Source organism: Heteronotia binoei, chromosome 1 (genome assembly GCF_032191835.1).
Source record: "Heteronotia binoei isolate CCM8104 ecotype False Entrance Well chromosome 1, APGP_CSIRO_Hbin_v1, whole genome shotgun sequence".
Lineage (NCBI taxonomy): Eukaryota > Metazoa > Chordata > Lepidosauria > Squamata > Gekkonidae > Heteronotia > Heteronotia binoei.
Window position 1 is genome coordinate 44,532,006 of NC_083223.1, and position 15,209 is coordinate 44,547,214.

The window sequence follows — 15,209 nt, forward strand, 5'->3', positions numbered from 1 at the left end:
TCCCCCCATCCTTCCTGGATCGTGTGGGAAAGAAGGGGGGAGGTGGCAGTGGCAGTGGCAGCAGTGGACACGTCCGCTTTTTCAGTGGCTTATCCTTCCCATTGCTGCTGCCCCCTCACTTCACACTGATAACGATCGAGCCGGAGGGCCAGCACAGGAACTGCACAGGAACTGCAAGCCTCTGGAGCCATTTTATCCACCAATAAATAGCCCAGGAAGCCACAGCTACCCCACTGCCCCTTCCTGGGCATTGAAATGGCAGGGAAAGGAGAGAGGCGGAGGCTGGGGAGTCAGGGAAGGACCCCTGCAGCCCTCAACTCACCGGGGCCCCCAATTCAGGGGACCCCACCCTAAGACCGGGGGGAGCTGTTCCCCTGCAGGCCCCCTTGTGGCTATGGGCCTGTTGTTACCAGCAACTTCACTGAACAAATTACCCCAATGAGATTATACAGAAGTGTTGGCTTGGAAACTGTTTATTTTGGCTTTTGTGTGTGTGTCTGTGTCCATTTAAAAAGGTATTCTTGGAAATGCTTCCAAAACCTGAAAAGAGGACTTGTGAGGGTATGACAAAATTTCACTTTCATTTAGTGTAAGTGCAGCTGCCAGGATAGGCAAAAAAAAGAGGATGAGAAAATGAAGACTGCATTCAGGGGAACTGCACTGCTGTATATTTATTATTTATTTAAGGAATGAGAAAGTCTTTTGGTTCCACCCCCAAAGTCCTCAGACATGCCCTGAGTTGGACCTGGCAACCCTATTCCCTCCCCTACATGCTGCACGTGAAACACTGATGTGGTTCAGTACATGGGGAATCCGCACAAGCCCATGAAGTACTTGCTTGGGACCTCCCATTTAATTCCATGGTATTTTAAGGTGATCATAACTCAACCCTAGTTACGCATGAGTCCTGTCAATCAGCTAATGGACAAAGCCTTATTATCATCAACCCAGCCTCTACCAAACAATGTGGACTATTGTGTTTTTTTCCTATGAGTTCCAAAATGAGTGTCCCGTTTTTGGTTGTTTGAACCACTTGTTCATAACATATCTTATATGTTCTCAGCACATTTCTCTTCTTCATTGCCCAACATGGTGCAGAGGTCAGAGAGATGGAGTAGAATTTGGGAGAGACCCAGATTCAAATCCCTACTCTACCATGGAAGCTTGCTGGGTGTTCTTGGGACAATCACACACTCTCATTCTACTCAATCTTACAGGGTTGTTGTGAGTCTAAAATGGAGAAGGGAAGACTGATGTTATAAGCTGTTTTGGGTCCACACTGGAGGAAAAATAAAAGAAAGTTAAAGTCCAGCGGCACCTTTAAGATAAACAAATTCAACTCAAGGTAGGAGCTTTCGTGTACAAGCCCACTTCTTCAGATAAAATGAAATGGAAGAAAACCATTCAAACTTATAGACAGGGCTAAACAGCAAATGTATACATTTGACATCATTCTGCAGGGGAAGATGATCCCAGTTGTAGGAAAACTACACAAAAAGAACAAATTAATATCTGTGTTCAGCAGGATAAAAAAGACTCTCATGGGTCAGATGGTAGCTCAAGACGTGTATCTGTAGTTTCAAGATCAGAAAGAGAAGAGGAATTGACACTGGAATCCAGTTTTCAGAAATCCGGTGTAAATGAAGAAAATAGTTCAAACTGCAGTGGAAAAGAGGATGTCAGACCAGGATGCAGCTCAAGGCCTGCCTCTGGAACATTGAGACTTGAAGATGAACCAGACCTTACGCAAGAACCGAAAAACCGGAGTAGTCCTGCAAGAGAGGACATTAATACCTCTGTTGGGCAGAATAAAAAAAAACTTCGTAGATTCAGCAGCAGTTCTGGAGATGTGGCTAACTTTTCAAGACTTGAAGGGGAACAAAAACATAAGCAAGCATCAAACAAACAGCAAAGTAAAATTGATGGAGAAACTGACTGCACCAACCTGGGTAAAAAAGAATCATGGACACCTGAAAACAACTCAAGGCCCGTCTCTGAAGGTGCAAGACATGAAGGCAAAGAAGTATTCAGGCCTGGCAGCAGCAATCAGAAAAGTGCTGCGAAAGAATCTGCTGCTCTCACAAAGCAAAAAAATGTGACAAAAGAACAGTGTACTGCCCCCAGCTTGGTTGACATACACAGTGAAACTAAAATGCAGTTTGAGAATTTCCAGAGGACAGTTCTGGTTGAACCTTCTTCAAAACTTGTATTTATGGATGAACATGATTCAGAAGTAGACCAAAAGCATAAAGAGCAAGAAAAAGAGCCTTCAGAGGGAAGTAGCTGGACTGATATGGAGGATGCGGAACCGTTAGCTATTTTCTCACAAGAGGATTCTATCCAGAATCATAATACTTCTGAAACAAAAGACACTTCAGCATCTGCCACAGAATTCGTAATGTATCCTCCTCACCTGTACAGTCATAAGATGAAAGACTATGCAAAATATTGGACAAAGCCCCCCAAGCCAGAACACTGTAGTCCTTTTTCAAGCCCCTGTGAAGATACTTCATTTGATTCTTCATATTCTAGTCAGATCTGTAACATTTCTTTTGATACCTCAGTTGATATTTCATCAAATACCTCACAGGATCTCATTTTATCTGAAGAAGTGAGCTTGCACACAAAAGCTCCTACTTGGAGGACTTTATTGGTCTTAAAGGTTCCACTGGACTCTAACTTTATTCTGTTGCTTCAGATCATCACATCTTCCCACCTGGATCTGTTTTTTTTTTGTGGGGGGGGGTGCGGAATAGTTGGATATAAATAGATATTTTCTGATATAACTGTTTAAATACAATTTTTCAACATGTACCAACAAAGGTCTCATAGTTATACAGTTATCAATGAGAGTTTCCTCAAGGGTAAGGAAGCAGAGTGGTAAAGCTGCAGTACTGCAGTCAGAGACCTCTGCTCACGACCTGAGTTTGATCCCAGCAGAAGCTGGTTCAGGTAGTCGGCTCAGGTTGACTCAGGCTTCCATCCTTCTGAGGTTGGTAAAATGAGTACCCAGCTTGCTGGGGGGAAAGTGTAGACGACTGGGGAAGGCAATGGCAAACCACCCTGTAAAAAGTCTGCTGTGAAAACATTGTGAAAGCAACGTCACCCCAGAGTCAAAAACGACTGGTACTTGCACAGGGGACTACCTTTACTACCTTTAAGGAGATGACATTCAAAAACCTTTGCTCACAAGCCTGTATAGTGGTTTGGTCACCCTGAGTGCTGGTTCATTCCACGTTTGCAGAATCTCCTTTGCATATTAGGCCACACATCCCTGCTGTAGCCAGTCCTCCAAGAGCTTACAAAACAGAGCCTTGTAAGCTCCTCGAGGATTGACTACATCAGGGGTGTATGGCCTAACATGCAAAGGAACTCCTGCTAGAATTTCACCCCTGAAAATAAGAAAGAATTTCTCAGGAAAACAGTGGACATCCCTGTTCCAAACCAGATGATTATGAGTTTTGGTGACATTTGTGTTTTTTAGTCTTTACTTAACCCAAGACTGATTCCTCACTGGCATTTGCTCCCCCCCCCCTTCTCCGCGGGCGCTTCTTGAGTCACGGCTCCTTCCCATTACCATTGCAGTAACAGGATGCTGGTTTTTTAGAGTTCTGGTTGCAGCGACAAGAATGTGAAGGAGCCCCAAAGCAAGAGGCGCCATGGAGCGACTGATGGGGAATCGATGGCTTGAGCCTATGCCAGGAGAAGCACTGGGGCAGAGCAAATGCTGATGAGGAATTAGTTCAAGTGTTTCTGGACATGGCAGCCTTCCAACTCTCAGATGCTAGCTGCAGGTGCATTCTTTTTCTTTACTAGGACCCATTGGGTGCCTGGATATTTGTATCCCTGGTTTTTTAAAGTTTCCTCTTTAGGGTAAAGAGGTGACTTTGCCATTTTGAAAAGATAGTTGCTCTACATCGTAATATTTTGATAGAGTATTTTGACAGGAGGATTTATATTAGGCTCAAGTGGGAGCCATATATTGCATTGACCTCCTTCACCAAACTAAAATATTCAGTTTTATTATTTCTTGTGCTCAGCTAGAGAAGGTTGAAATACTGCAACTAAATTCTGAGGGCTTTTCCAAAGTATTGGGAAACAGCACACACTTTAAAATCTCGTGGGAGAACCTGTTCTTACAAGATTAGCCGAGCAGTTTTGTAGAATCAAACGCCGGGCAAAAAACCCCCCACTACTAATAAGAAACTTGACAAAACAATCACAACAGAAGGAAAAGTGCAGTACAGAGGCAGATATGAACATGACACAGAGATGGAAGAATGTGGCTATTTACTGTATTTAGATTATATTTCCAATTTGTTGCACTATGATCAAGTTGAATGGGCTATTTCTCTCTGTAAGGCTTTACATGAATATTTAAAGGGCTACATGGGAGCTTTCCATACTTTAGGCTTTCATTTTAAAAATGAACAGTTCTGAAGACTGCTATCCCAGTAACAGATTACTGTTTCTAAGGAGCAACAGGAGAACCTGCCTTCTTGGAGCTGTTCAGCAATGGTCATACTTCTGTGTTATGGCAAATGCTTTACTTAAATAACATTTCAGTTTTGGTCCTTGTTTCCAGTTAAGAAGATCTTAGGTGGATTGCCATTTGAGAGATGTTACAGAGTTCCTGCCAGCTGGAGTATTACTCGGCTAGGTGATCCAATAATCTGAGTCAATAGTCCAGTCTTCTTCAAGAGATCATGTACAAGGCAGCCATAGTGGCAGCCACAGTGGGTAGAAAAGCTCCTGCCCCAGAAGCTGCTTTCTGGAAGCTGGAGGGAGGGGAAAATGTAAAAAAACTGCCATCAATTATGTCACAGTACCACCCAGAAGTGATGTCACACCTCCCTAGGAAGTGCAGGAGTGATTCCTAGACGGAACTGATGCCACTTCTGGGTTTCCAGGCTCTGTACTGAGCTTCTGCTAAATTCTTATACAGTTAGACAGTGTTGCCCAGAGGCAGTACTCAAGTGACATAAGTAATAATTAAGCCTCCTGACTTTGTATGGAATCCACTCATTGTCTGAATCAAGAACACAAACTTACACAAGATAATATCAATGAAAAAATCAAATTTACAAATCCATGTGTTTAGCTTGTAGTTAGGCAGCTAATCTGATCAATACTTTTCATCTTTGGGTCCTTTGCCCTTGTCATTGCAACAATTTGTATCTGTACCTCAGTTGCTGCACAGTCTATATCCATGTACAGTAGCTTGCCACAAAATCCTTTTTCATGATGCTGCCAAAAAGAATGCTTTGAAACAACACAGAAATGACACGCTTCAGTGAGCTACAAAAAGATGGAAGAGCTGCAGCAGTCCTCAGGACACAGAAGCCTCCAAATTAATATGGACAATGTTAGTTCAGTGGAGCAGGTAGGTGATTTTTTGGCTCTTGAGCTATTGCTTTAGCACAGATTACTGTGCATGAGATGGAGAAATCCCATAATATTAGGATTTGGGTTATCTAATGAAGTTGATAGCTCAGGGATGTCGAACTCATTTGTTACGTTGAACTCATTTGTTATCTGTCATAAATGAGCCCTCAGGCTGGGCCATGTTAGGCTGGGCCATATGTTTACCTATTTAAGATTAGATAGCAGAGATATAAATTTTAAAAAGAACACGGACAAACACAATTGCAATTTTTTTAAAAAAAAAAAACCCTAAAACATGCTTAAAACATTAGCACTCATTGGTCTTAAGGTTGCTTTCTTTGTATTTCTTCCACGGGATTCAGGAAATTGGGCAAAGGAAGCTCTGGCTATTTCCTGCCTTCCCCAGGGGACCAGGAGGGGGAGGAGCCTCAGCCGATAAAAGAAAGAGGCTTGGCTCAGTAGCTCGGCTTTGTGGTTGTGATAGCCTGGCAAAGCAAGCTATTCCTCCCCAAGGGAGGAACCTCAGCCAATGGAGAAAATAGAGGTTTTGCTTTGTAGCTCCTGTGTGATTGAGCAAGCCTTGCAAAGTAAGCTTTTACACAGAAGAAAGCAAGAGAGAGGGAGAAGGAAGCAGATGACAGCCAGTTGTTCGAGGGCCTGATAGGAGCCCTCCAGGGGCCTGATTCGACCCCTGGGCCAGATGTTTGACACCCCTGTGATAGCTAGTTTATATATGTAGAAAAGGACATACTTCTTTACTTAATAAGCAATTACATTGTGGAATTCACTGGCAGTTGATGTCATGATGAACATAAACATAGAAGGCTATATGTTATGGACAGGTCCACCAATGGCTATTAGCCATGGTGATGAAAAAGAGCATCAATATAAAGAGGCAGCAAAACCCTGAATATCGATACAAATATGTAACATCAGGAGTAGGCCTCTATGTCCTTTTTTTAAAAAAGAACTCTCCAGAGCAACTGGTTGGCTGCTGTGTGGAACAGGATGCTGGAATAGATGAATCACTGATCTGATCCAGCAGGGGCTCTTCTTCTGTTCTTAATGGCTGAAAACTCTGATCATGCCAGTAATAATTCTGACTGACTGGTATGACAGAAGACTATGGACGTACAACGCCTCATCAAACAGAAATCAAAAAGTGACAGCTGCCCCTCCCCCACAATTTCCTCATTAAAAAAGAAATCAAAAAGGGGACAAACTGCCCCAGACCACACTTTCCTCATTAAACAGAATATATATACATACATTTATACATCCACAGTAAAAAGTATATTTTAGAATCCTTGTACATCCAATGCAAAAAAGCATTTTTCCTGTTCTTATGGTCTGTGATTTAAAATAGCTTTTCCATCAAATGTATGTATGGGCTAATTGTGAGAGAAAAGTATTTGACCTGCAAGGTCAATGCTCTAGGTCAAGGGGTTTTATGGCTGTGAAATGTATATCATGCCTAGGGAGGGTATTCACCCTGTGAGAGACAGAAAGAATTTTAAAAAATTATTTAATGCTGACACAGTTTAGACCCCCGGACAAAATAAACAGATGAAATTAGGTTCTCACGCAATAAATTTCCAGAGCTTACAGAATGCTTCTTCATATAGGAGACATTATTCTTCCAAACAACTTAGTTTAAAAGAAAAAAAAACACTTTAAATTGCTTCCAGAAAACAAGTTAAATACAGAAATTAACTAAATACAAGAAATTGTATATGTATTTTAAGTCTAAATTTCCCTTTATGTTCATCCTACAGCAAGTGAAATAGGCAGAAATAAGTTCTACATGCCCTGTTAAATGTGCATTCACCCCATGTTCCCCAAGTATTGTTGACAACACAAATATTTACTGCCAACTTTGGTGATTTTTGATATGGTTCCACCAAGATCAGGATCTGAGCCTTTAATTGTATTCAAGTAGGCATTCATTTGCTTTTGATGGAACTCTTAACATCAGAAGATCTGGGGCTTAGTTCTGAGCCATGCAGCTCACTTAATATCTTGGCACACAATACAACTTTTTTCCATCGTCAGCATCCTCCACCTGTTAGCACTCCAAGGAGCTGTCTGGGGGTTACTTGAGCAATGAACAGGTTGCCTAAGATTCTATAAGAAAAAGAAGAGCTTATCGTTGCTGCTTTAGGGAGAAGAGGGGGTTGTGGGTCACGGGCAGCCTAGGAACTGATCTCCTTGATGAACCAAGGGTGCAGAGAGAGGAGCGAATTCCACATTTTAATCACTCTCTGTGTAAAATAGTATTTCCTTTTGTCCACCCTGAATATGCTATCAGCCTCGTTGTATTGAGTTCTAGTATTTTGAAAGGGAGAAAAAGTTCTGTTTGTCAACTCTCTCCACCCCGTGCATAATTTTATAAACCTCTATCTTGACCCCACACCCTCCCCCTCCCCTAACATAGCCATCGCTTTTCTAAACTGAAAAGTCACTCATCAGCCTTTCCTCATAGAGAAGGTGCTCCAACCCCCCCCCCAACCCCCCCAATCAACTTTGCTGCCCTTCTCTGTACTTTTTCTAGCTCTGCAATGTCCTTTTGGAGATACGGTGACCAGAATTGTACACACTATTCCAAACAAGGCTGCGATATAGATCTATATGGGGGCATTACAATATAGGCTGTTTTATTCTCAATCCCGTTCCCAAGAATACCTACCACAGACTTTGCCTTTTTCACCGCTGCAGCACACAGGGTTGACACTTTCACCAAACTATCCACAACACACTTGGGATTTTCCCCCCTCTCAGTCACAGCAAGTTCTATCCCTATTAGCTTATGCTTGAAGTGGGGATTTTTTGTCCCACTGTGCCATCACCTTACACTTACCAGCACCTCACCCCATAGTTCCTAATCATTTATGAATAAATGAAATAGTCTTCCCCCCCCCCCCATACCAATCCTTGTCGGACCCCGCTGCTTACTTCCCTCCACTGTGAGAATTGCCCTCTGATTCCTACTCTTTACTTCCTGTCATTTAACCAGTTTTTTAAACAGAAAGAGAACCCATCCTCTTATCCCATGACTGCTAATTTTACTCAGGAATCTCTGACGAGTCTTTCTCAATGAACTCCAAAAGGTTGGTGAGGCAGGACTTCCCTTTGCAGAAGCCATACAGGTGAAGATTAAAAAAAAACAAAGAAACCTGGCACGATTGTGATCCGAGGGTGGAAAATGTTTTTGTTTCAATCAATTTTATTAGTAACACATGGCAATAAATTTCAATTTCTTACATCATTAATAATTACTTTTTATCTATCCCATATATTACTTTCTACCCACTCCTCCCCCCTGTTACTTGACACCCGCAGGTGTTATATACTTAAAATCTTAATATTAAAGGTACCCTTAATTAATAAGAACCAAAATTAATATCCTCCTCCCTCTTGTACTTAGTCATTATCAAAAAATTGTTCAATGCCCTTTTATTTTCCACTCTTTTTCTACGTATCTCCTGAACTTTTTCCACTGCATCTTAAATACTTCTAAATCATAGTCTCTTAAGGTTCATGTTAACCTGTCCATTTCACTCAGTGTCATAACTTTTACAATCCAATCTCATTTCTCTGGTATTTTTTCTTGCTTCCACAACTGCGCATACAACGTCCTAACTTTTTCCACTCCATCTTAAATACTTCTAAATCATAGGCTCTTAAGGTTCTTGTTAACTTGTCCATTTCACCATGTGTCATAACTTTTACAATACAATCCCATTTCTCTGGTATTTTTTCTTGCTTCCACAACTGAGCATACAACGTCCTAACTTTTTCCACTCCATCTTAATTACTTCTAAAGCATAGTCTCTTATTGTTCATGTTAACTTGTCCATTTCACCCCCAAGTGTCATAACTTTTACAATCCAAACCCATTTCTCTGGTATTTTTTCTTGCTTCCACAACTACGCATATATTGTCCTAGCGGCTGAAAGCAAGTACCAAATTATAGTTCTATTTTCTTTTGGATTTTTTTTTTTTCCATTTGTAATCCCAACAGAAAAGTCTCTGCAACATTCTTAAATTCGTATCCCAAGATCCTAGAAATTTCTTGTTGAATCATCCGCCAATGCTTTTTTGCTCTTTCACAAGTCCACCACATACGGTAGAAAGAACCTTCATGGTTTTTTTTTTTTTTACATTTCCAACATCGGTCTGGCATCTTATTATTCATCTTTTGCCAATATCACCCAGTGAGTTGCATTTGAACCCAAGTCTCCTGGTTTCTTGTTTAACACTTAACCCTCTAGAGCCAGCGGAGTATTTTACATACTTTACTGTAGCCCCCCCCTTTTTGTTTTTGTTTTTTGCTGAGACTGAAATGTAAGAACAATCTTCTCAACTAGGATAGGCATTAGAGGACCACACTAGGATCCGGAACCATCAAGTTCAAATCCTGACTCCGCCACGCAAGATTGCTGGCGACTTTGAGCCTATCACGCTCTCTTGCCATAGCCTACCTCACAAGGTCGCTGTTGCGAAGATAAAATGGAAAAGGGGAAAACCATTTGATAAGCTGCTTGGTATCATGATTAGGGAGGGGAACAGGATGTAAAAACTAAGCGCTACACCACAATGGTTTCCATGAAATGTGTGGGCTGGACAGCTGTAAGAGATCACAGAGGCTACTGTTACACGGCTAACCTCTACCGGCTTCCAAGCTCTGACAAAAATTGGGCTATTCAGTTATATTCAGGCTTCCCATGAAACATTTACACGCAGATAATTAGAGAAAATAAGAGCCCCAGTGGTGCAGAGTGGTAAAGCCGCAGCACTACAGTTCTAACCTCTGCTAACGACCTGAGTTTCACGGTTAAAACAATTTATTTGGTAACAAATTATATTTCTTGCATCATTAATAACATCTTTTATCTATCCCATATATTACTTTCTATCCATCCCTCCCCCATTACTTGACCACCACCGGTGTTATTTACTTAAAATACTAATGTTTAAAGGTACCCTTAACTAATAAAAATGAAAATTAACATTCTTCTTTTTTCTAAGACTTAATCATTATCAAAAATTGTTCAATGCCCTTTTATTTTCCACTCTTTTTCTACGTATCTCCTGAACTTTTTCCACTCCATCTTAATTACTTCTAAAGCATAGTCTCTTATTGTTCATGTTAACTTGTCCATTTCACTCAGTGTCATAACTTTTACAATCCAATCCCATTTCTCTGGTATTTTTTCTTGCTTCCACAACTGCGCATACAACATCCTAACTTTTTCCACCCCATCTTAAATACTTCTAAATCACAATCTCTTAAGGTTCTTGTTAACTTGTCCATTTCACTCCATGTCATAACTTTTACAATCCAATCCCATTTCTCTGGTATTTTTTCGTGCTTCCACAACTACGCATATAATGTCCTAGCGGCTGAAAGCAAGTACCAAATTATAGTTCTATTTTCTTTTGGAAATTTTTCCATTTGTAATCCCGACAGAAAAGTCTCTGCAACTTTCTTAAATTCGTATCCCAAGATCCTAGAAATTTCTTGCTGAATCATCCGCCGATGCTTTTTTTTTTTTGCTCTTTCACAAGTCCACCGCATACGGTAGAAAGAACCTTCATGTTTTTTACATTTCCAACATCTGTCCGGCATCTTATTATTCATCTTCGCCAATTTCTTAGGAGTCATATACCACCTGTACATCATCTTAAAGCAATTTTCTTTAATACTCTGACACGTTGGGGGTTTCATAGAGTTCTTCCACAAATATCCCCAAGTTTCCATATATATTTCTTTATTTACATTAATTGCCCACTTAATCATTTGAGATGTCACTACTTCATTTTAAAAGTAACATATAGATTTTTGAAATTAATTTTTCATTGTCTCCAAGCAGAACTTTTCCCATTTCTGTTTGTTCTCATCTTATTCCTTCAGTTTTAACATCGCTTTCCACCAAACTTTTTATTTGTTGCGTTTGAAACAATCATATTTATTATTCAACTCTTCAGCAGTTTTCAATTCTATTTTACAGCTTTGTATTTTTAGTTTATACGACACCCTTTTTCCCTCTCCCATCTCCGCCGTTATCCTTATTACTTCTGCAGGCACTGAGGATAGAGAAATGTTACGACCGTTCCTTTGTCATAGATTGCTATTTGATCGTGTTTTGCGCGCTTCGGTTTTAATACAAAGGCACGCAAATCGGGGCCCTCGGCGGTAGTTTCTAAAGCATCCGCGCAATTCGATGTTTTGATTACGCGTGTCTTAGACGGTCGCTGTATATAATCGAATAAAATATAATACGCGATCGCTATGTATAACGTTAGACAACCTTGTTACTCTGACTTTTGACAACCCCGAGATAGGCCCCCTTCTGCGAATTCGGCTCCGCGGCCCGTCACCAATAGGGGAGTCGCCGTTGTTCAAACGCTCCAGCGGGTGCGGGGGGGTCGGCGCAGGATTCTCTTTAAATACGGGAAACCCGAGCGCCGTTCTGACGGCTCCGTACCACCATGGAGAAATTTTCTAACATGGAGGGACCCCTAGGCATCAAGCCTCACAAACATTCAAGAAAAGGCAACGGTGATGAGATAGAAGCGGAGAACACCACCCCCGAGAAGACCCCTCTAGAATCTGTACCCGAAAACATGGAAGAGGAGAGTTTGGAGAACCAGGAAGCAGAAACAGATGCACGGGTAAGTTGTGAGAAAAGAGGAAAGCTGGGAGGATTGCGATGGCGGGTCATGTAGCGTTATGCCCTTTCTTTTTTTTTTTTTTAAATTAGGCGGCGGAGGGATCAGAGACCAAAGTCGCTGATTTAGAGGATTTGATCATGTGTGGGATGCTAACCCTGGTGTTGCTCAAATCTTTAAGAAAGCGTGGTTCTAATCTCAAGAACTCAACACAGGTGGAGAATAATGAATCCCCTTTATGGGAGAGTTCCACAAAGAAGGCTTGGGAAAAGGCAGAGCTCTCTGAGAATGGCGTCTCTATCAAGGAGTCAGAACGTGGAGGGAAGGCACAAGAAAATATGGAGATTGTGGAGGAAACGGTCTATTTGAAAGCGCTCTTTCCGAATGTAAGGCCTAAAAAAAAAAAAAACACCGAGGTGTATGGAATTGGGGGGTGGGGGGCACGCTCATGAGACAGGATACTATTTTTTTTTCCCTTCAAACTTTTAGGTAGAGAATGTGGCAGCGGTCAACTCAGGGAGGCCGGACACCTGTCACTGCCCATACTGCGGGGGTCTAGCACACTTTCAAGATTCAGATGAGGAAGATTCCCTAGCAGATGCCGAGCCCGATACCGCCGGTGATTCCGGAGCGGACATGGAGGATACCTCTGGAGATTCTGAAGCAGACACGAAGGATGAAGCTGTGGAAAAGGCGAGGGAACCCCCGGTTGATGAAGCGCAAACACCGGAGTCTCCAAAGGAGGTTGATTCCCTCATGGAGGAAGAAGAAGAGGTTGCAAAGCAGGAAAAACATACAGATTAGAATCGAGAATGTCCCAACCACATGTAGATGAGAAAACACACACGTCTGTTTGTATATAAGACCCGTATCCTGAAGCAGATAGTAAGAACTGTATTTTTTCAGTAGGGTGGGGGAAATAGCACGCTTGTTTTTGTTTTCTCACATTGATAAAGCGGATGTATCGTTGCTACACCTTCTGTACATACACACGTGTCTAATCCTTGTGAATCGCAACACGACAAAGATGTACGCCGTATATTTCTTACCCTGCCCCCCCCCCCGCAGGATTTCCCGGCAATCCCCCCTTCCCTCCTATTCGACACCAAAGTGGAAGACGCCTCATTCGCGGGGAACTGTAGACACGTGGGTCGGGATGCAGATTGTTATTAATTAAAAAAAGCTACGCTTTGTATATTCTCGCTTTAATAAAATACTTTTCTATTAGATATGACGGTATGAAACACGTGGTGTGCTCGACTGAAATAAGCTTAGAATTCCCTCCATAAAAATCCAAACACACATCGTTACGTCGGTTGCACCGCAAGGTCATCTAACGTATTTTAGCATAACGTCTCAGTTCTCTAGAATGGAACTAACAAAATATACAAACTTAGGATCTGAACAATCTTTGTTTCCATTTGTTTGGTTTTTTAACGTTGCCAAGGTGGGTTGTGCTTCATTTAAACATTCAGGCCTAGACACCTATTTAAGCAACGTTATTAAAATGGTAAAAATATAGAGCGGACTCATCACGGGTACTTGTTCATAGTTTCATCGCGCTTGTTCATAGTTTCGAGTTCACGATGTACTTTTATCGCACAGCCATGAGGAAAGCTAATCCTGCTAGGACAAATCCGGCAGTCGCTATGATAGTGTTGCTTTTGGTATCGCACCGGCTGATTGAATCAGAACCGTGTTTGTTGAAGTAGCGGTAGAACCCTTCCCAGCCACCATGCGCCTCCAGCCACTCGCGCTTCTCCACAGACAGATAGATGACCAATGCCTCTGTCAGGCCGCCGATCTCCTCGTGGGCCCCCCGCTCAGCCAGAGCTGTTGCCAAGGTGCCGGTGAACACAAACAGCGCCACTACTCGACCCCAGTTAAGCCCGCCATCAGATGCCATCTGCGCCGCCACACGTCTCAAATGGACGTCTGCCCTACCAGGCTCCGGCAAGATTGCTGTGGAGCAAATGGAGTGAAAGAATGTCTTCTCACGGCTCTCCAGCTTGTCAGCCACTCTCCGCAGGGTCTTGGCCGTGTGGCTGTGAGACAGCACCGAACCACTCAGGTTGCGTCGCAAGTAGCCATCCACCAGTCGCCTTGTCTCGGCTGTCAGATCGCTCAGCATAGCGACTCTTCGATGACTGCCGATGAATACGTCGGCCTGCTCCAACCGTGCCCCAGTACCGCCGGTTCTATACAGATACGATTTTACAACCTACTTTCCCCCAATCGGTAGGTTTCTTACAAACCGAGAAGCCGACAAATTAAGCATCCGTAATAGATACGGTCATAGAAATGTAGAGGAAGTACCGGCCGAAAGAACATGGGTAAAAGAATGATGGGATTACCTACGTGTATAGACACGGAACATACCACCCCCCCCCCCCATCCTTTCCCTAACATGATCCGGCAGCGGACTATAACGCTGTTGCTCGTGTGTTACTTTGTAATATGTTTATTGTACCCCAGCCTGATTCCGGCCTCCCCCATTCTCACCTTTTCCCATTATGCTCACCCTCGGCACCTTTGATTCGTAGCCATCTTTATACAATATTACACCCGCTTTCCTATATAAAATCAGATAGACTCCCTCTGTTTCTTGCCCCGCCTGCCCCAGCTAATTTTAATCCGCCCAAGCAAACGCCGAAGAAACCTATCCTCCCACAATTGCGATCCACAGCCTTTACACCGTCACTCCTACCCTGTTCAATAGGTCATATTTACAGGGGAGTGTTTCACCGTAAAGTGAAAATAAAGGAAAAAAGCTTATATGTAATAACGGGGTGTGTCCGATTATTCAGTGTATTTTTATACTTTGTTTCTTTGTTGCCCAAAGTGTTTTACAAAAAGCCATTAGCCAAAAATTGGCATGATTATACATTATTAAAACAAACCAGGAGAAGGACTTTCTGTGTTGGTGGTATCGGATGTGAGAAGAGACGGCCCCCGCCTTCAGCCGGGGCATAAGAACGGAACCGCTACAGAAAAAGACTTGCTCCGGCTTTTAAAGAACTTTTAAAGAGCTGTTCAGGATTATGTGGGGAAGAGCGTGCACGGTGTTGTTTTTTAAAGTAAGGAACCCGTGAAAACACGCTGTCGGTATTAGGACTTGTGTTTAAATAGCTCTCGGTCTATTTTAAGTTTTC

At 42.4% G+C, this 15,209-nt stretch overlaps 2 protein-coding genes across 2 annotated transcripts; one reads left to right on the plus strand and one right to left on the minus strand.

Moving 5' to 3' along the window:
- Positions 1 to 1,450: 1,450 nt before the first annotated feature.
- LOC132580345 (putative deoxyribonuclease TATDN2) lies at positions 1,451 to 13,199 on the plus strand (the record flags this gene model as incomplete). Its single annotated transcript, XM_060251503.1, has 3 exons — positions 1,451 to 2,653; positions 12,547 to 12,676; positions 13,126 to 13,199. Coding segments are annotated over 3 exons (1,407 nt in total), but the record flags the coding sequence as incomplete, so codon positions are not given.
- Positions 13,200 to 13,651: 452 nt separating this feature from the next.
- On the minus strand, positions 13,652 to 14,188 carry LOC132586159 (anti-apoptotic protein NR13-like). Its single transcript, XM_060258133.1, has one exon. It carries the CDS (start codon positions 14,186 to 14,188, stop codon positions 13,652 to 13,654), a length of 537 nt encoding a protein of 178 aa, XP_060114116.1.
- Between the last annotated feature and the right edge of the window lie 1,021 nt (positions 14,189 to 15,209).

What these genes read in the sequence shown, in the direction of transcription:
- LOC132586159 (XM_060258133.1), bottom strand. Translation starts at nt 14,188, where the DNA reads ATGCTGAGCGATCTGACAGCCGAGACAAGGCGACTGGTGGATGGCTAC.